Source organism: Rhinatrema bivittatum, chromosome 1 (assembly GCF_901001135.1).
Source record: "Rhinatrema bivittatum chromosome 1, aRhiBiv1.1, whole genome shotgun sequence".
Classification (NCBI taxonomy): Eukaryota; Metazoa; Chordata; class Amphibia; order Gymnophiona; family Rhinatrematidae; genus Rhinatrema; species Rhinatrema bivittatum.
The window spans coordinates 162,495,145-162,517,573 of NC_042615.1; the positions used below are offsets into that span (position 1 = coordinate 162,495,145).

General features: G+C 42.5%; 1 protein-coding gene across 4 annotated transcripts in view; it reads right to left on the reverse strand.

Annotated features, from left to right (window-relative positions):
* Positions 1–311: 311 nt before the first annotated feature.
* The window catches only part of KLF3 (Kruppel like factor 3), a 45,962-nt gene continuing 23,844 nt past the window's right edge, over positions 312–22,429 (reverse strand). For all 4 annotated transcript variants that reach the window (XM_029589443.1, XM_029589433.1, XM_029589451.1 and 1 more), the window contains exons 3-6: positions 12,032–12,524; positions 10,000–10,147; positions 4,637–4,791; positions 312–1,918 (exon numbers count right to left, since the gene is read on the reverse strand). In XM_029589443.1, the coding sequence (XP_029445303.1) occupies positions 1,737–1,918; positions 4,637–4,791; positions 10,000–10,147; positions 12,032–12,524 (978 nt within the window). In that variant the 3' untranslated portion in view covers positions 312–1,736. The remainder of the gene's footprint in view (positions 1,919–4,636; positions 4,792–9,999; positions 10,148–12,031; positions 12,525–22,429) is intronic.

Below are 22,429 nucleotides of genomic sequence, written 5' to 3' on the forward strand. Positions count from 1 at the left end.
TGCGGAAGAAATGGCACATAGAATGGAGTTTCAAAAGAACACCATGCACAAATTTGTACACTAAGTTGTATACAAGAACTCTTTTGCACACACAGCCCACAAAAAATTAGCAAGAACAGTGATGGCAATATATTATTTAAAAAGAACAAGTAAAAGTGTGAGAGGAAAAATACTACAAGTGTGATATTATGATCTGAGTCATGCAATTGGTAACACTAATTAATGGTGGCAAGAATGAAAATTTGTCAGAATATGTGAACATACTTGTTAGTGCCTAGATGGGTTTAGCCAATATCAAGGTTAGATAAATGTAATGATGATAATAAGTTACAGCAAAATTGCTATAAGACCCATTTTGTTTATTAAGGAAAGGAAATCCCTTCAGTGGTGACAGCCACAGGGTAAATACTGAGGCAAATACTGTTATATTTTTTTTATACAATTTAACTGTTCCCAGAATGACAGCAATAGTGTTTGGACACAAGCTATAAAGACAGTTCTGTGAACCAGAATTGCTTTAACAGATTCTAAATTAGGGCAGTTGCTTTTCTACAAGGGAAATCTAGAGATGCCTAGAATGATTTTGCATATCTGTCTTGTCACAACCGAGTGTTGAAGAAACAACATAACCAAAATAGAAAGAACAGAGACAACAACGTTTGGTATCTCTCAGTTATGGGAACTTGTTCCGATGCTCTCTTGGGCTTTGCTAATGGGCTTCTGCAGGTCAGAAACACATGAATGGTCTTAGGGGGCACCACTTCCCTCTGTGTATTCCTTGGGATTCAGATGTTCTGGCAGAGCAGGAATTATGCTTTTTCTATACAGTGCACAAAGTAAGGTCCATCTACAAGACTGGAAAAACTAGAAAGCAACAAATATAGATCGTTGTATATCTGCATCCCGAAAGTGAGGTTTGGAAGAAAGCTGTCAAAACTGTTGAACATCAGCATGCTTTGCAGTTTCACACAGCATCGACAACTAGAAGAGAGGTGGCAGCTTTAGTCTGCTTGCAAATCGCAGAGACCAGCTGCGTAGCTTTATGGTAGTATTTTACTGTGAAATGGAAAAAAAAAAAAAAAGGTTCCTCACGCAAATGCTCCTCAGATTAGTCAATGTGCCTAGATATAATATACAGCCCTGAGCAAAACAAATTTTATACTCTGAAAACATCTGTAAAACTGTCATAAGGAAAAGAGTGGTCTCCCGGGTTTCCATATGCTGGCACTACTAGACAAAGGGGGGGAGGGGTGTGTGTGTCAGGGTCCATTCATTGCACTGTGGGACACAAAAATCTAGCATTGCATCCTTTGGAGGGTATAAAGAAGATGGTCCATGGCAAGAACTAGCAAACTGGATACTGTGTTACATTTAGATATCTTTGCAAGTTTGTCGATAACGAGCAGATACTGAGAAATCTCTAGTGGACATGAAGCAGCACACTGTCAGCATACCAGTTCATTCCTTTTCAGAGGGGTACATCATACTGCCTACAGAAAGGGACTGCTTAGCACCCCCCCCCCCGGAGGGGGCAGGCGGGGGGGGAAGGAGGGAGGGATAAAATTGTTCACATTCTTTAGGTCTGATCCATGGCGAGAGTTCAAAGACGGTTCAATAACAACTATTACTGACCAAACAGGAGCCTTTCATTGGTATCTAAAAACTCAGGAGATTCAGACCAGCTGAATCGAAGTAAAATTCAACAAAAAAAAAAAATGTACAGTATATGAAGTCCTTCACACTAGCATGTGGCGCTTCCTGTGCAAGGCGAGGTGGTCAGAACGAGAGAAGCTGCGGTCGCAGTCCGGGCATTGGAAAGGTTTGATCCCCGTGTGCTTCCGGAAATGCCGGGTCAATTCATCAGAACGAGCAAATTTCCATGTACATCCATCCCAAGTGCACTGGTAGGGCTTTTCTCCTGCAAAGTGAATAGAAGACAAACAGGGTAACGTTAACTTCAATGCTAAGAAAACTATTGCTTTCTGTTATTCATAGGGTCTGCACTGTCTGGGCCTGTGGTTAAAAAAAAAAAAGGAAGGTGCAAAATTCTAACCTCTGTCTCTGGCTGACTATCTTAAGGGATATTCTACTCACTGCTCATTTTCTCATACGGCAGCAAGAAATATTCGAAATTTCAGTGACACCCAGGCCTGCACATTCTGTAAACATTCCTGTGCAGGCTAACAAAAGGTGCCATGAAAAAGGGACCAACATTAATAGCCCTCTCAGTCCAAAAGCTGCACTCAATTCAATATACTCCATGCAGTAAAGGCGGCAACGCTGTACAGTTATTAGCTGCTCACACGGAGACACCGCAAATCACTATTTCTTAGCATGTCTGAAATCCTCTCAAATAAAAAAAAAAAAAGCAATATTTTTATTTTGACATTAAATGCTCTGCTCCCTCCCCCAAGGCTCACTCTTGTGAAATGGTTTAAAGAAGTACTTTTTTTAAAAATATGGATATGCATATTTTAAAAATTTTGTCTTAATACGTTAAGTAGTTACCACTAGGTGTGCCATAACATAAGAATTGCCATACTAGGTCGGACCAAGGGTCTATCAAGCTCATTTATCCTGTTTCCAGCAGTGGCCAATCCAGGTCACAAGTACCTGGCTGATCCCAAATAGTAGATTGATCCCATGCTGATTACGCCCAGAGATAAGCAGTGCCTCTCTCCAAGTCTATCTAGTGGAAGTTAAAACTCTAAGCTGTATAATATATAAAGAAAAAAAGCAGGCTTGTGTCTGAGATCTGGTTGGTGATCACCACTACCATGAATCTGTCTGGCATTCAGTCTTAGTGCACTCTCTTCCTGATTCCTCACTAAACTCCAGAGGAGGTGTGTGTGTGTGTGTGTGTGTGTGGGGGGGGGGGGGGGGGGCAGAAAAAGTGCCTCGTTAATAGAATATGGCTATTTACAACAACCCTGCTCCCAAGATCCTGCTTTTAAAAGTCACTGCACAGAATACAAAAGGAAAACTTCAGAGGAATTGCACTGCTAGGAAGCTAGAATCTTAGTAAGTTGTGATATCTTATTGGATCAAAATTAACACACATTGTAATCAATAATTTCTCTTTGAGGACATCACAGCAACAGATTTCCACTTGACCTCTTCCATTGGAATTCCCACCTTACAATCAGGTCAATACAGTAAAGTGCGGCCGCGGTTACCCTGTTTCTAACCCGCCTTTTACTCACAATTTGGCCGCGTTAGCCCAACCCGTGATCCACTATCCCCTTTAACCCATTCTTACCGCCTCTTTAAATCAACAAGTAACCCCTTCCGCCCGCGGCATGTATATGAGATGTAAACGATCGGATTAGCTATTCCCTCCCATTCAGTAACGCGCGTCCCGGCTATCGCCTTTCTAACCTGCAGTTTAGCCGCGCGTTAGAGGCAGGGGTTAGGGTAGGCAGCAAACTTTCCCCCAGCCCTCGCTCACCTGCCCTGGCCGGTGAGCGAAAAAGGGGCAGCCCAGTCCTCTCTACCCTCCTCCCGAAGCAACGAAAGCGAAAAAGGAGGCAAGGCGCAGGGCAAAAGTTAAAACAAAAGTGAATAAAGAGTAATAAAAGTAAACTTACTGGCGGGAGCGCATTCATCGAGGGAGGTGGGAGCCGGCAGCGAAAGCGGCCTCCAACAGCCCCTGCCGGCGGCGAATGAATGCATGCCTGTATACGCCTGTGCAATTTGGGCGCTCAAGGCATGACGTCATGACGTTTGGCGTCACGTGTGATGTCACGCCTTGAGCGCCCAAATTGCACAGGCGTATACAGGTGTGCATTCATTCGCCGCCGGCAGGGGCTGTTGGAGGCCGCTTTCGCTGCCGGCTCCTGCCTCCCTCGATGAACGCGCGCCTGCCGGCTCCCGCCAGCAAGTTTACTTTTATTACTCTTTTTTCACTTTTGTTTTAACTTTTGCCCTGCACCTTGCTTCGGTCGGGAGGGAGAGAGGACCATTCACTTCCTGGTTCCTGTCATTTCAAATGTCATTTGAAATGACAGGTACCAGCGCACCCAGGATACTGAATAGGCGCTGTATAAAGCGCCTATACAGTAAAATGGGTTGCGCGGGCCTAACGCTTCATGGACGCTTCTTGGATGCGGCTTGCATTTGCAAGCTATTTAAATACAGTATCGAGCAGTAGGTGAGCCGGACTGTGCGTGCGGCAAACACGGGTGCGCCCGGCACTAACGCAGCTCTTCCTACCGCTCCTTACTGTATTGGCCCGAATGTTCTCTAGAGATAAATGCTTCCTTCCCTCAGCCTTGCAATCACATGAAGAAAGGAACTGTGTGATCTCAAAAACTGGATGTACCTGCAGGATGTACCTGCTATTAAGTTGATAGCCACTGCTATTACTAGCAACATTAACATGGAATAGACAGTTTTTGGGTACTTGCCAGGTTCTTATGGCCTGGATTGGCCACTGTTGGAAACAGGATGCTGGGCTTGATGGACCCTTGGTCTGACCCAGTATGGCATGTTCTTATGTTCTTATCTTTACATGTTGTTCTAACAAAAGGTATCTCAACTACTCATATTTAGAGATTGGAAATGCAATATACAGACATGAAACACTCATACAGTGTCATGCTAATTAAAAAATCCAAAACGTGACTGTAACACATACCTGTGTGTGTCCTTCTGTGCGCTTTTAAATGGGAGCTCTTAGTATAAACCTTGTTGCAACCATCATAATCGCATCGGTGTATTCGGCGTTTCCTCTCTGTGTCTGGAGATTCCACAGGTCTTTTCCCAGGCTGAACTATGACTGAAGGATGATTCCTGCATAATTAAAATGTTATAGTTGGTTATATCTGCATGCAGGTGTGTATTACACTCCGTAATACATACCAAGAACAAAAAAAAAAAAAAAGAAATAGAAACAAAGCAGCTTCCTGTATCCAAGCTTAGAATTCTCATGGAAAGGACTGTAACCTTCACAACGTTAAAAAAAACCCTCTTTAATCCTCAGCTTCCTGAAAGCTGACATGCCACCTTACCAACACTTTTTTTTGGTGTGTGCTTCGGATAGAAAAGTGACAAGACAGGCGACTAAAACTATCTTCCTACACAAACGTCCACCACCTTTGATAGGTTCTCTTAAACGGCTTAAGTTTGTTCCAAGCTTAATCTTCTGCTGCCCTATACCAGTAAAGCAAATTAAACCTTGTAGAGAAGGCCTGACCAGCATCTCAAGCTCAGGTTTTCTATCCAGTGGTACCAGTGGGCCTTGAGTTCCTGTGCTCAAGCTATGGGGAGGGGAGAAGAGGACGCTGCTCCTGTGGCAACCCCTACTGGCCAATGAGCAGTGCCGGTTTCATTTTGAAGACAACTACCCGCCAGCCCACAAAAAACAGTGCCGATTTTAGTACCTAAGACCCATATTTTCTTAAATCTTATGTTGGAAGTTTTACACTTTAAAGAAGCAGGACTAGCTATAGATTCCTCAAAAGCAGTATCTTGTTTTCACCTGCTCTGTTGCTTCCTATTCGGGCATCATTTCTGGAATCTTGACATATATTTTTGATACTTGGCTCTGCTGTTTCTTCCTGCTTCTTTGGGCATCCAGCCCACTTAGAACTGGCCTCCAATGGTCTATGGCACCATGAGCTTTTTTTTTTTTTTTTCACAACTACTCATTTCCTCCCATTTTATACCAGCCCCCCCCCGACCATCGCACACTCTGCATCCTTCCAGAACCTAGCATGCATGCAGCTTGGGTCTGGCCACTCAATGGCAAAATCGGGCAACGGACGAGCTTTCCTCCTGCCGGGAGCTGTGTTCCCAGCCCCAGCTGCCCTGAGGAGAGGATGCCAGGCTCAGGAATCTCTCCTGCATGGGTCCAACTTCCCTCATTGCACTCCCACCCCCTCCCTCTTCAGATATTCCTGCTATATCCACACTTTACATGAGTCAGTATGGAGCCTGCATACGGCATTGCCGATGATCAGCATAGCAACATCCCTCATTTACCTATCAGTCATAAAATGGGTGTGACTAAGTAGGAGATGCTTTCAATCATTTAAAAAAAAAAAAAAAATCATCACTGTCTTATGTGACAACCAGAACAAAAAAAGAATCTAAATGGATTTGTTCATTTTATCTGCAGACTTCTTTAAAATAATGTTGCTACTATCAATTTGTTTACCCTCCCCCCAATAAAAAGAAAGAAAAAGCTGAGGTTCTAATGGAAAGTTAATTCTAAGTTAGTAATGTATTAATTAGAATGACCCATTTTCCTTCTGCTTTCTCTTGGGAGATACAATAAATACATTTTATGAATTAAACACAGAGCACGGACTACAGGTGGTAAAGCCAATCAATATGTGGGTATCAAGTCCATATTGTTTTATTACATTTCTAATAGGGTGAAAAAAAAAAAAGCATTTGCTTGGTCTATTTATATTACTTTAAAATATGAGAACAGTCCCTTTGTGGTCTAATAAAAACAAAGGCTATTTTTCACTCTGTATACCGATTTTAATTTAGTTTTTCTTACAAAACAAGAATTCAGACTCCTGTTTCCCCAGCCAGAGTGCACAGGTTTTCTAACTCCTGCTGAGCTCCACTTGGTTTCCAGTAAAACTGTTTTTTGTTTTTTTTTGTTCTTCCTGAAATGTGTTCTTAATTTCAAATAGCTTTTCCCCTGCATTGGAAGTCTCAGGCTGTACCTCTGGCCTGGTAGAGCAGGGCTCAGAATCGTTACTGTTCCGGCCACTCCCTTTAGAAAGTAATCAAGAGTTTCCTGTTGTTTGGGGCAGGCAGGTGGGTGCGGCTTCATTTAACCACTGACGTCAATTCTTAAAAGGGGAGCTCAGACAAGGTGTCACACCCACAGGATGTCTGAAGCTGACACTCCACCTTCATAAACAAGATTTCCTTACTTTTAACCCCGTTAAGTGGCGAGTACACATGCCTGCACGTGTCCGTAGTGTCATTCTGTTACACAGCACTGTACAAAATAATGGTGATCAAGCAGCGTGTCACTAGCGAAAAGTCTGAGTACAGAGAGGTTCAGTGACCTGCTGCGGGGTCACACAGTCAGCAGTGGATAGAGGAGGTCTAATTGCTATGCCATTTCTTGCCAGCCCTATGATTATCTAATCACAAAGTGGCTTAGAAAAATAAAGAGCTGCGATTTGGCAAGTTGGCATCATATGACAGTGCATTCAAATCCTTCCATGCTCTAACCAAGGTGGCCTCAAAAGAATTCAGTGTGCAACAGCTTCACTGAAATTCCAAACACCCACAGCTGAACAGCTAACATGAAAAAGGAAGCATAACTTCTGGTTAAAAGCTAAACAGTCTCCCATTCTCTTTAGTGAAAATGGTTTTATAGAATAGAATACAATTCCAGAACAGTGTTCTTCACCGTAAGGCCTGGGAGAAAGTGGCAGCTCCCATCCACCCTGAGCGTGGCTCCCAGATTCTCTTCCCAAATGCACACTCTCTCCCCCCATCTCCCTGCCGTCTCTGGAGGATTGCTGCTGCGGTGCTTCCAGAACAGCTGTTCAGTTTTTTCCTTGCATCATGGAGCTCTCGGTGGGCTGTATGGCACCTGAATTCCTGCGCTATTGTCACGAAACTGAGACCTGTGCAGTTCAGGCACTGCACAACAAACGCAGAAGGAAAAAAAAAACCCTCCAACATCAGCTGTTCTGGAAGCAGTGCAGGCAATCAAGCCACTCGGGGGAGAGTGTGGGGATCAGTTTGTTTTAGTTGTACTAGTCATTTTGAGTGCCCTTGAGCAAGTGGCCTGGCTGTACTATTGGAGGGGAACCCCCACCCTCCCATCTTCTGGGCTGGCCACATCTCAGGAGGGGGCAATCCCCCTTGCTCAGGGCAACGGAGATGGCACTGGCTCTCATAACAAACTTTTTTTTTTTTTGCCATAGTGGCCTCCATTTGAAAAAGATACAGAAGCTCACTGATCTAGAGTGTGCCGTGAAGAATTTCAACACTCTTCGGCCTCATCTATTACAGGGTACTCTAGCAGGGTCTGCCAGGTCACCCAGGTTAATCCAAAGAAGCCACTCAATCCTGGTTTTTGCCTCGCAATATATATATATGGAGACACAGTTCTACTTTTCTTGGGGAAATCAGAACTCCAGGCAAGCAACTGGGCAACAGCAAGTCAGGGTCAATGCCTTAAATCTCATCCGGATGAGGAGACAACCTTCCTTACTCTGGGTATGCTTCAGAGCCCCTCAGCACCACACCTTGCATGACGGTGCTCCCTTTCCTATTTTCAAGGAGGAATCAGATTGTGCACCCACCGACAACTGGATGCATGTTTTTTTTTCAAGAACTGTACTATAAGTTTTAAAAGCACATGGACACCCTGCCTGGATGAAGAACGGATTTATAAATTACAAGATAAGCACTGTGCAAAGCCTGCTGGGTTCTGCTCTTGAACTAACTGGAATGAAAATTCTGGAGATGCATTTAACCCACACAAACCACTGGTGGGTTCAAATGCACTCACCGATGGGTTTTGCAGCACATTCTCACCAGCCTCCTCTTTTGGACAAAGGCGCAGGAGCCATATGGGCTAATTGCATTTTCAAATCAAATACTGAATGAAGAATTCTAGATGCCCGCTTTCAGATACTTTTCTCTTTCAAGCCAGAGGAAGCAACTTGTTATACTGTGATTCTTGGTCTACTTCCAGCAAAACTGGCCCAGCCAGTTCATGAGCAGAGAATGTTTCTCAGGTTCCAACCATTGTGTAAAAAAAAAAAAGAAGAAAAAAAAAAAATCAACCCACATTACACTTTTCTTTTTAGTTACTATGGATAATATTTCCTTATCATCTAAGGAGGCTGCTGGTCTGCAAATCGAGATGCACCGTTAACAGTACAAAAAAAATAATTCTAGAAATGCAGATTTGTAGCGCCCCAAGCAGAGTACATAGAAACCGGTTGTAAAAAGAAAGAATGCATTACAAGGCTGCAAGTGTGCTATTCAGTGACTGCCTACAACCCCACCCCATACCCCCACAGCCAGTTTGCAAAATAAAATTTGAGATAGTTTTGCAGGGTTGTAAATTAGTTTCTGAACTTTTTTTTTAGAAGAAGTTTGCATATACTTCTTGGGCACTGCAGAACACTGCATTCAAATTTTGATTTCCACATACAAGTGTGGCATCAGCAGCTCAAGACCCCACCCAGTAGTCCATAACTGTCAATTCACAAGTACCTAGCAGTAGTTTCTCAACCTACTAATGATTTCAGAACTGTGTCGTGCTTATTTACAATGTGACAAAATTAGGTTCCTGGATTCCTCGTATAAACAATTATTTTCCGGGTGAATGTTTTATAGGTCACCTTTGTTTTTAAAAAAAGAACATTCTGCACACCCAGGCAAAGTACTTTCTGCCTGCGCCATGTGCTACAGAAAAAAAAAAAAAAAAAGGCCGTTTTAAATAAAGTATGATAAGGGTAAGAAGTTTCCTCTCTGCTCAGTGATATTTACACCCTGGCCTCTGCAGGACTAGAAAAAAAAAACCTTTAAAAACAAAATCTATTGGTGTGTTCTTTTTTTTTTTTTCAGGTAAGACAAAACTCTTGTGGTGGGGAGGACAGGGAAGAGAAGGGAAAACATGTCCCAGGGATGAGTAGAATGGACCATTTATCTTGTTGTTTTTTTTTTTGCTCAGAGAACTGGAGTAAGAGGGGGGTGCTGCAGGTCAGGATTGTGGTGCACTAGCAGAATCATGCATCGGAGCGTCCGTGGCCACCCGTTTGGGCTGATGCTGGACTTTTAAGTTTCTGTAATCATGGATGCAGTTTACCCTGGTATACGGGCAAGAAAAACCTACAAGACAGACAATGCAGCGAAGCAAAAGTCCCTTGGTCATAAGTGCTGTGGGGACGGCAGAGCTTCCTACTTGTTCCTGAAACACAAACTTGCCTTTCTGACACCCTGTATTTTAGGAGGAAACCTACAGGTCCTGTACTTAGCTTGTCTGTTGGGGAACTATGTACTTACTCGTGCTGCATTACTTTCAGAGGTGGGCTGATAACCGAAGGCGACATCTGCTCTGGAAGGAACTCCACCCTCTGCTGTTCAGTTTCTGGTTCCATTTTGATTGTTTTTATTAGTGCAGGATTTTGCTCATAAGATTCAATTACTGGTACTAGTGGGAGTGGGGAGAGGGAGGATAAAGGAGGAAAAAACAAAACAATTCAAACTTAAGATATATGAATCTTAGGCTGAAAGTATCTTTTACAATGATTCTTGCGTGCGGTGCTTCCAAATGCCTTGATCTATAGCTTTTACACATTACCCGCTGCTCTTCAGCATCAGGGTCCCCCCTCCTGCTTGTATGCAGAGGGTACATTATCCAACGTAAGTCCTTTGGTGACCCATACCTCAACCGTTTCTTTTTCCCTTTAGTGTGGACAATCCCCAGCCTTCTGCGGCAGACCACATCCAAGCAATGGTTTCCTTTTTGTCAAGACACACCTTATGTGCAATCCTTTTTTAGTAGTCACCCTTCTGAACTCAGACCCCACACTCGCATCTTCAGACCTAAAGCCTACTATTGCCAACGTAGCCCCATGTCACGTGCTTATTTCCTGATTTTCACAATGACATCTAGCCTTTCCTGTCCAACAAAGCAATCAGGTTGTAAGTTATAAAAACAGGGCTGGATCGAAAATCTCATGATAACTTGGGACACTGGCAGTTTTCCCATCTACATATATATATCTCAAGTTACCTGTTAAGTTTGCTTACTTCCCACCACTTAACACTAGCCACATGACTGAGCCTGTCTCCCCTGCCTCTGTGCTTTTCAGTACTCTGTTTCACTAATCCCCCTGCCCTTCTGCCAGGCTTCAGTATTTCCAAATCTGCTATCAAAATTTATAAGCACAAAAACTTGGATCACATGTTTTTATTCTCATAAATCTTCATCAAAAACCTGTACCATTCAACATCTGCCATGCACGCAGCCACCATATGCTCAAGTGCTTTGTGGTTATTCCTTTTTACCCCTTCTAAAGATGCTATCTGAATTCTGTGTCAATTTTAGCTGGTCTGGTAGCAGAATGTTTCCTTGGTCTGCCAAAATAATTTGGAATGACATCTCCTACCCTCCGGCCTTAGTGATTCTTACAATTCAAACTTAAACTACTTTTTTTGTACTCACCTTCACCTGCTTTTGTCTTATCAATTATATCATAACCTTGTATTGTACTGCGTAGACAGCTAATAGCAAGAGCTTTAGGATATTTTTGCATAAGAATTACACTTCTGGGGAATTCTGCACAACAAAAAATGTTTGCAAAGAATTCTCATCCCATGCAAAATTTGGTATTTCCCCTGCAGAATTCAGCAGAGGACTAAAAGTTGGCAGCGCTGGCCTACACTGCCCCAAAAAAAGACAAGACTGTAGTGGCAGCATAAGCTGGAAAATGGAGGCGGCATCAGGAGCAGCCATGCCTGTAGAAGAAGTGGATGTGGGTCCTGGGAGGTAGCAGCTGTGAAGGGGTGTGGGAAGGGGGCACCAGGGGCCATGCAGAGAGAGAAAGCTGCTGATCTTTTTGGGAAGTTGGGGAGAGTAAGATAGGGAGAGGGTTGAGCATCTTTTTTTATTGTATTTTAAATTAATTCTTGAAGAACATGACTATATTGCATTATGTGAAGAAAAAAGCATGCAGAATTTTAAGATGAAGTGCATAGAAATTTTAAATTTTTGGCACAGAATTCCCCCAGGAATAAAGAATTAATGCATTAAGACCTTAAGCAAAAGGGGTTCAGTTACTTTAACACAATTTTCCTTTTTCAATCCTAAACCACAATGTGTTCAAGACAAATTCTGTAAGATAATTAAAATGCTACAATATGCAAGTATTAGAAAAATAGGAAGCAACTAATTAATGGCAAGATGATGCATTTCTTAACAGAATTCATGTGAGAAGTAGGATAATGAACCCTTTCCATTTTAAGGGTGAGCATCTTTAAAAAAAAAAAAAAAAAAGTAAAAATGAGAAAAAAATAAAACCCTGACACACACCTTGTTTGCAATTTGGATTGTCCAGGTCCTCTGCTAGAACAGTAGACACCATGATAGACTGCTGGAGATGAGGAGCATACATAAAAGGAACAGGCTGGACCACAACTGGCTGTATAAGTGGAAGAACCCCAGAGTTCCTAAGGCGACTGTGTGACAGCGCTGCCATCATTGGGTTGATAGACAGGGGCATGGCGAAGGGTTGCACTGCAGGTGGAGATGGTGTTAACTTCTTCATGGGTGGGCTAGGGGAAGGCATAGTCAATAACGGAGAGCCTCTTTTACTCCCAGATTGGTATTTCAGAGGAGACAGCGAGCTGCCAGATGAAGGTGGGGAGCTGCGTTTGTTCATTGTGAGGTCGACCGGCTCCATCTGGATCCCACTGGGCACGCCCTCTGCAGCATGGTAGAATTTGCCAGGCAGCATGTTTGGTGCAGAATAAATTACGCTGTATTTGTTAGGTTTCAGTTGGTCCATGTAGTTGAGTTGATATGACTGCAAGAAGACAGTATGAAATATATGAATGAGAAAAATACAACATGCAAACAATGGTTTATAGTGTGCAAACTTTACTGTTATTGCTTAAGGCTGTTTAGAGAGGCTACCGAAATGAAATACAAGAAAAGCAGGAACGGCTTCATGTATTCCACCCACTTCCAGCACACACAGGATTTCTCAACAGAAAATGAAAATTAAATAGTTTGTAACAAAGATCTGTAACACTGTAACAAAGATCACAAATTCATTCGTTTTCTGTGTTTATAAACGCCTCATCACTAAAACCAAGTGCTTGGACAGTGAAGGGGCAGCGTCCGCTACTTGAAATGGCTTTTCATATGCAGCGGTCAACTATTTAAAATGATAGAGTGACCCTACATGTGATGCCTGAAGTCTGCACAAACAGATGCCAATTCTGGGGCTGGGGGGAGGAGCCACAGCTGCCGTTCTTCAAGCAGTCTTCCAGAACATAAATCCGACCTTGTATGCAAAATAACAAGAATTCTTTTAAAAGCTATGGCACATAAGCTACTATAGCTAACATGAAAAATTAAATACAAGCTGGCTGTTAGATATTTTAAAAGTCCCTTAAATTGTAGGCCAAAAATGCCCCTTTCAGAGAAGTGTCCATTTGTACATGTAAAAAAAGAGCAAATGTGTGCAAGGAGCTCAGGTCTCCAGGAATGGACAAAGGATCTATACCAAGCACAAATACTCAATATAATATAGATTGGAAACATTTCTTTAAAAAAAAAAAAAAATATTTGTTTCAGTTTGGAGCAAGCCAAGTGCAACATAACTGTATATGACTAATTCTTTATGTCTGTGGCAGGGGCACAGGGTCACAAGAAATGTGCCCTTGAGAAAGTGTTCATGGATGTTACTTAACCTCTACTGCTGAGTTACTGTGGCAGAGGTTTATTAAGGGGGATTTGGTGTGCCTTATGAGGGAGAACCACAAGGAGGAGTTTTCTTGGTGGGGGTCATATAAGATGGTATTCAGAAGCAGAATTCTTCTTGCAGCAGTTTTTCTAAAGAGACGGACTGTGAAGGGAGCTCCACAGCAATTAGGGAAGAAGCCAAAGGAGGTTGGTAAATGATTACCGGGCCCTTGGGTGATGCCCGGTAGAAGCCCAGGAGGCATATGGACCACAACAATATTGTGGACATTTTTGCAAAGGAAATGACCTGTTCAGATGGGCCAAAACTGAAGAATGTGAGGATGAGAGTTCTAAATCTCATCTGAAGTAAAGAGGAATGGAAGACAATTTTTGGGCTACGATTTAACAGTGGTGAGAGTGTTTTCTTGTTGATGATGCTGCTATTTCAACGCTGTAAGAATCTGTGAAACCTTGATTTAAAATCAGTGAATTTTAATATTGTTCATATCCTACTGCTGGAAACCCCAGAAATAAAAAAGTCACTTTACTCTCGCCTTCCTTAAAAATTACATATTAAATAGAAAAATGTTCTTTAACTGGCAGGCTTTTTTTTCTTTTTTAACAAATCATTTTCCCACTTTCCTCTCATGTCAGAGTGTACAAGATTCAGACCCAATACCTTGGGGCTATTTAATGGGCAAGAGATCAATTGACTACTTGCCACGAGCCTTGCTGCCAACCACCCACCCCTCTATGCCCCAGTGGAGGTAGATGGGACCTTCAAATCACTTGGCACCCTGCTGTGCAGAGCAAGATCCAAGGGAAGAGAAAGAGAGATTAGACAGAACCTCTCGTGTGGAGGGTTTTACCACGGACTAGATTCAGCGCAGGCATTTTTTTTTTATAGCAATTAAAGAACAAAACACTGGGCATGATTATAGGGTAAGCACCCTCACTGCAGTGCTGGGAAGCAAGCTCAGGCGTGCGAGACAGTTTTTAGAGACAAAATCATCATTAGGGGTCACTTGCTCTTAGGTACTTTTCACATACTGGTATTAAAAACAAATAACGTTATTAATGTGAAATATTTTGTGGTAAAGCGGTTTGCATTCAAGGAGCTAGATTTGCAAGAAACAGCATATTCTGGCTCTGCAGTAGTCTTTTCCATTACCACTATGGAAACTAACAGCAGATAAAAAACAAAGCCCATTAAATCTACCCTGTTTCCCATCCTACAGCAATTACCCTAGACCTTTCTCGATCACCACCTTTACCTCATCTTCCTGCAAGAAAAAAAATTTTTCCATGCCTATTCCCAGGTTTTCTTGAATTCTGTTACTCTTTACTCCTCTACCACATTCATCAGGAGGCTGCTCCATACAACTACCACCTTTTCTGTGGAAAAATACATATTTCCTTATGCTACTCTTGAATCTACATCCAATTCAGCCTTATACCAGAGTCTTTGCTCTAGAAGAGGGGTAGGCAACCCCTGGCACATATGGTAGTGGCTGACTGTACTGTCTTTGCTGTTGCTACATTAGTGAAAGAGGAAGGAAGGACCCTCCCTACCCCTCCGCATCTCCTTCCCTCCAAAAGCACACTCTCTCTTATGGAAGTGTTAATGATTTTTGGGTATGTTGCCAAAATGTTCTGCCCAGGCCCCTGCTCTAGAATTTCCATTCTGTTGCAAAAACGCTTGCCTTTAGTGCATTTACACATACCTGTGAGGTATCTAAATGCCTATCATGTTCTCTTTCCTAGAATACATATTTGTGTCATTAAGTCTCATCTCATTAGGGCTTAAGTTGAAGGCTTGCCTCTGTGCTACCTATCTCCTTGTTAATTATACAGATTTCAGAATTGGACAAATCACTGCACATAAGGTCTCAGCAAAGATTCGTGCAGACCTTCTTTACTAGCTGTTATCTACTCCTACCTAACCCAGCGTTCTTCTGGCTCTAAACAACGATGCCTAATCATCAGATCTGACCACCCAAGGGCCCTCTCTTCCTGACTGGTACACATTGGTACCCTCAACCCCCATCACGTATTGTGCCCTTGGGTTCCTCTACTCCAAATGCATGACTGACAACCAAGATTTAACATAAAAACAGGAACATTTAACCACTCCTCACGGGCCCAACCCTGTTGCAGACCTCACTGTTTACTAGTCTCTCTGCACGTAACTTATGAAAATATTAAGCAGAACTGGATCCAGGACTGATCCCAGTGGCATTCCGTCTGCAGCCCCACTTCTCCATGGCACAAACTCCATTTACCGCCCTCAGGATGTTCACGTTATTTATCAGCCTTGTATGCACAGTGCCAAAGTCTTACTGAAATCCAAGTACATCACATCTACACCACTATTCCCAAAGGTGCCCCATGCATAAATAATGCAGACTTTTGCATATTAATTGTAGGCCTCATGATTTCCAATGGGGCCTAATTTACTAATTAATGCATATTTTCTGCGTTAGAACAGATTCCTTGGTCGCCCTGTCAAAAATATTGTTGAGGTTGGACACCACCTCTGTTTTGGTAAAACAGTGCTACCTTGGATTTTGTAATTGACTGATTCAAGATCTTACTAGAAGGATAGCACAGTGGAGTGACTCCATTAATTCCCCCCACCATGGGGGTCAGATTGGCTAGCCTGTAGGTACCAGCCTCTTCTCTACTCCCAATTTTGTAAAGGAGGACATAATCTGCTTCTCTCCAACCAATCCTGCCTCCAAAGAATGATCCAACAGAGCTGCCAGTGCCCATGGAAACTCTCCTAAGATCTATCCCATCTGGTTCCATAGTTTTGTCTACTTTCAGTTAAGGATCTAAATATCATTTAAAATATTGACAGTTACCATTTAAATGTCAGTAGTGTTAACAATTTAAACATTAAAAGCTAAAGATATCTGCATCAGGCACAGATGTGCCTAAGTGTTCCCGGGGCCTACCTATAGTAGCCTGTCCCAATATGGAGGGGGACGTGGGTGGGTATGGGAGCCGAACTGAATTGAGCCACAGCAAGATTCACTCCCTCAGCTACTATTAAATGGTTAATGAACCGACTAGTAAGACTAATATTTTACATTCCTGATTTCAGCTTGCTTACTCCCTGTGAACATACTTAATGAACTGGGGGTCTACTAGACTTCTGTTTCCATGCCCGATGTTCATACTTGATCATTCTCTAACCCGTCTAATAAATGTAGCTCAAAAATATTAGTTCAGTGTTTCTCTCATCACCTTCCAAATAGTCCTCCCCAAATTATAACCCCACCTTAAAATCTCTCTCCTTTCAAACTGTATAAAAGCTTATCCTGCTTTTCTCTCCTGACTGCCTTACCAGCTTCCTTCAGCCTTTTCCTCCCCATCTTCGTTTTCTACCTCCTTTACTTTTTGATTTATATTCTGCTGTTTCAAGTGCTTCAAAGCAGATTACATTCAGCACTGCCCCCCCCTCTCAGTGGGTTTACAATTTAAATTTGATCCCTGGTTTCTCTACTCCCTCACTCTTTAGGGCAGAGCTTCCCAAACCTGTCCTGGGGACCCCACAGCCAGTCGGGTTTCCATGTCATCCACAATGAATATGGATGAGATAAATTTGCACGTATTGATATTCAAATTTGCCTCATGCATACTCATTCTGGAAATCCTGAAAACCTAACTGGCTGTGGGGTCCCCAGAATAAGTTTGAAAGCCCTGTTCTACCACCTCTTTTAAAAATTATATTGGTCTCTCTTTTGCTTTTCTTTCCTTGTGTAAAAGTTTGGTTCTTTTTAGTTTCATCAATGGTTTTTAGTTCATTTTTCAGTGTCTCCCAAAAGATATCCTCTCAATTTAATAAAAGTAGGCAATCCTGATTCTTGCGTGACCCATCCGACTTCTGTTAAATCATTGTTCAATGATCACGTAACCCAAAGTGACCCCATACTATGAGATTTAGTTTCATTTGTTAATTATTGCTTTATTCCAGAAGCTTAAGCAGAAATACAAATGCAATCACAGATCAGTACACTAAAAAAAAAAAACCAAACCAGATATAGTAAACAAATCAATACAAAGGATAAACTAACTAAAATACAATAATCACAAATACTCTAAAGGTTCCACAACACACATACAGAATATCCCATAAGAAAAATCCTTGAGCATTACGATCAGTAGCCTAAATAAACAAAATGCCATAGGAAAAGCAAATCCTTCCCCATTTGTAATATTGCCCTCTAATAGGTGGATACAGTAAAGCACGCTCAGCTGAGCGCACTGTTTGACGTGCGTTTTGGACGCACGTCCACAAACCCCTATACCATATGGGGTTTAGCGTGTCCAAAAAGCTTGTCCAATCCCCCCCCCCAAAAACTTATAACGCTCATCACATGCAAATGCATGTTGATGAGGCTATTAGTTATTCGCCCCAAATACAAAAAAAAAAAAAAAGTGCGCCTGATCTGCACATTTGTACGCTCAGAAATTAACGCCAGCCCAGAGCAGGCAATAATCTGAGCGGTCAAAAAAAAAAGTGTACAGGAAAGCAGAAAATACTACTTTTCTGTACATCCTCCAACTTATTATTGTGGCGATATTAAGTCGGAGGAACGAAAAGGTTAAAAAAAAGTGCTGGTGGGCAGGTTAGGAAATTAATAAGAGTCCATTTACCTAACCCGTGGCTGTGCACAGATTAGGAAAAGGGACCCTCGTAAAATTGAGCGTCCGTTCTCCTAACCCGCTGACAGCCACCTCTCCTGGGCGCCCACTGCCAAGGAGGTGCTAGGGGCACGCAGTTGTCCCTAGTGCCTCCTTTTAGTTTGACCCCTCATTTAAATATTGTATCACATGCCCAGGAGAGAGGGCTGGGCGGGCGTCAGGAAAGCGAGCGCTCAACACAGAGTGCCCGTTTTCCACGCAGCTTTACTGTACAGGCCTGTAAATATGTTAAGTTCTGTTACCGGTTGTCTAAACATTTGGTTGATGTGACTCTAGAAAAGGATAAAAAAATGTTTAACTTTATATTATATGAAGCCCCAGCATATGCAGAAGGACACAGAGTCCTCCTCCGATTTTATACCTCAAACGAGAATTTGTAGTGAAGAGAACCCTGTATGGCTAAAGAGAAACTTTTCTTACATACAATGTTCATGTTAACCAAGGTCGATCCTGTTGAAATGAATGGTGCTACACAGAAATTACTACTACTAGTACTTACCCCTACATATGTACCCCCATGCTAGTTTTGTGGATGTGCAGTGTAGCAATTGCTCTTCCGCATAGGACAAAAACCAGAACACTGATGTGGTTAGTGCAGTTAGTGTAGCTGGGTTCAAAAAAGGTTTGGATAAGTTCTTGGAGGAGAAGTCCATTAACGGCTATTAATCAAGTTTACTTAGGGAATAGCCACTGCTATTAATTGCATCAGTAGCATGGGATCTTCTTAGTGTTTGGGCAATTGCCAGGTTCGGCCTCTGTTGGAAATAGGATGCTGGGCTTGATGAATCCTTGGTCTGACCCAGCATGGCAATTTCTTATGTTCTTACTCAGGCACATGAACTCCACTCTTGTATTGCTATTGCTTAAGGTAAAGATTTGGGGTTCAGTTTTCTGCAATTCTGTAAGGATTCAAACAACTTGGGTGGCTTGTGAAAAAAAAAAAGAAACGCTTTACAAGATAATGTATGGCTATCATTTGTTCATGTCTTTGATTATTTTGGTTATCGTGAGCTTTATAAAAAAGGAAAGATGTGTTTCTTTTAATATGCTATAAATAAAAATCCTCATTCAAATGCTTCTGCTAGTTACTGCCAAGAACAAAGTTGCTGTGCTTGTGCCGGACTAGCTGGGAGGAGGGGTATGGGGGCAGAGATGTTTAACTGTGCAACTGGCGAAGAAATGTTTAGTTACGGCTCTGCCCAAGAATCAGTTATCTGAATACAGGTAGAGGCAGCACGGGAAACAAATGAATGAGAGAAAGGAGTCAAATTATGAGTAGAATATTACATGAACGTAGCACAAAATGGAACACAGCTACCCCTCCCTCCTAGTTAAAAGTTAATGACACAGAGCAAAGTACAGCTAGATGTCTTTGTTCTACCAAAATTCAGTTCTCTTCTACACATTCTTTAAAAAAAAAAAAAAAAAAAAGCCACTTCAGTGGACAAAAAACACTGGAACCCTAACTACAGCTTCCTGCAGTTCATTTGAACTTAGGTGGGGCAGACAGATGCCTTCGTTAGCTTGTTGTGCACTACGTTTTGAAAACCACCAAGTGCTCATGGCAAGGGGCAGGAAGAGTACATGAGCCGAGCATGATAAGGGGATAATACGCTACAGGAGTGGCCTTGCATGTGCATCTTGCCAGTCAGGCCTCGATAAATGAGATCCAAACTAGGAAAAACCCTTTGGTACATCTGGCCCTTGGTTTTCAAGTCTGAAGCAGGTAAGCAGCCTGTGAAGTGAGTTGTTCTCTGTTAACACGCTCATAGATTAATTATATGTGATCATTTGTTATCAGGTTAAAGTTTTTGTAGAATTAATGTAAAACATTAAAAAAAAAAAAAGTCTTTGGATTTCTTTTCTTTATGAGGGTCCCATCTTACCAGAGTTTCAGCATAGAGAGACACACTTAAGTAAGTTCAGTTGTTTGACTAAGACATCGTTAATGACTATCATAAACATTAATATTTATGTAGTACCATCAACACACAATGACAAATACTAGTCTTTGTTTTCAGGCACACTGCACGCGGACCTCCTTGTAGCTGCCCCCTACGTCACTCTTTCCCCATTATTGCTAATCTGGGATATGTTGCCTCCATCTGCTCCTGGCTACCCTGCCATTGTCATGAGCAGCAGTGCCTCCTTGTTACCGCTACAGGGAACCTCTACCTCACTCCTGGCTCCTTCAGCCAAGGCAGTCTGCCTCTCTGCTGCTACACCTGCCTCCCTCCTGTCACCAGCACCACAAATCGCAGCAAATATAAGCCACATACTGCTGGGTGGGAGGCAGCAATAGGAGGTTGAGTGAAACTGAGAAAGAAAGAAAGGAGAAATTGGCAAAGACTAGGAACAGCTGGGAAAGAGGAAACGGTAAGAGGCAGAAGGAAAGGGAGGGGAGACTGGGAGAAGTGGAAGGAAGGAAGGAAAAAAAAAAAAAAAGATTACAGACTAGAGCAGGTGTGGCCAACTCCAGACCTCAAGAGTCACAAACAGGCCTAGTTTTCAGGATATCCACATTGAATATGCATGAGACATATTTGCATACTCATGCATATTCATTGTGGGTATCCGGAAAATCAGGCCTGTTTGTGACTCTTGAGGACTGGAGTTGGCCACACCTGCACTAATGGAAGTGAGATAGGTTGTAGTGCCTGGATGAGGAGGAGAAAGAAGGAAAGAAGTGGGAGAAAGAAAAATTTTAAATGTAGAAAAAATAAAAAATAAAAATAGAAAAAGAACATTAAATAATTCAGGTGCACATAAGGTTCAAATGATTTTTTTAAATCCAGAAATATAACACATATATGCAAATTACCAGGATAAAAAAATTCTGTCATACAGAACTAACTCAACTTGCTGCAAAATCTGCCCTAAGTGGCCAGAAAACACCAGGAGCTTTGTGAACCATAAGAAAAAGCTACAGACAGGGCAATAGCACACTACTACCCCTCAATAATGGGGGCCATCGCAACATGTACCCTAAGGATTGCTGCCAATGCCCATCTTTCACAATCTGTGTTTTTTCAGCTAGGAAGCATTATTACAGCATTTTCAGGATTTGTGTGAACAAAGGTCCATGAGAGCAGGCCAGAAACAAGTCGGTCTCTCCAAGTCTTGGTCCTTCACAAATAATAAATACATAAAAAGCAAGCCACTGTTAAGTTTTCCACTGATGGAAGCACAAGCCCTAAGGTATGTTTTAAATGGGATATTTGATCCCTAAGGAACTGTTGCAAATTCCAATGTCTCAGCCCCCCCCCCCCCCCCAATTGGTGGAATGGAAAGAAATCCACTTGCATGACTCGAACTCGAGGAAAAAAAAAAAATTACAAACTCGTTTTTTTAAAAAACTAAACCCTGAATCTCTCATGCCCTTTGTTTGAAGAATGAGGAGGAGAGTACAGGAGAAAGTAGGCTTTAAACAAGCTATTTTGCCACCGCTCCCCCCCCCCCCCGATCTCTCTTGCCCCAGCTGTGGCGCCGTTGCCTTGAGCCCTCTTTCACTGCAATCCTATTTCTAGTCCCCTACCCCTTCCCCCCTTGGGATGAGAGGCAGGGATCACAATTCCCTCTGGAACTCAGCAGATGTGCAATCTGAAACCCAACAGTGGATGCCATGTTGTGGATGGCTGCGACTGCCTGCCTCCTGGGGGGGGGGGGGGCACTGTGCATGCTCTCCCTGCAGTGGTTCAAGAGCTCTAAGAGCAGGAGCCAGGCTTCAGAATTGCATCCGGATCGTCATATGGCAAGCACCCAACCACTGCCAAGGGCCACTGGGCAAACTCAAGGGGTTTCTTTTTTTTTTTCTGACTGTGCCATCTCCTCTTCATCCTTTGGGATTGCAGCTCAATTGGAACCACGGCTGGGATGCGGCACTATGAACCCTTTTTCCCCCCTTATTTGATATCCCCTCCAAAAAAAACCTTATTTTAGTTCAGTCTTTGCATCAGACAGTCCTTGGCCTGGGGCATGCACCAGGGCTCCTCCCAGTTGAATTCTGGTCACTAGGTGTCACCGTTGCCCAATAAAACTCCCTTCTCACAGCAGCTGTGAACGCCCAAGTTACCTTTTCAAATCAGTAGCGTCAATTCAAAATCTGATTCAGGCTCTGCTGTCAATAAATGCCAATTAGCTCTTCAGATGGAGATTCAAGCCTAAAAAGAATTCTGTAAAATACTTTTCTAAATCTGTCATTCATGCTGGCCTATAATGTTACAAACACAATATTAACGAACAATGTATCTACATAAATTATGTCCAACTGCATACGGTATATATTTACTTTCAAATATTTCTATTTTGCAT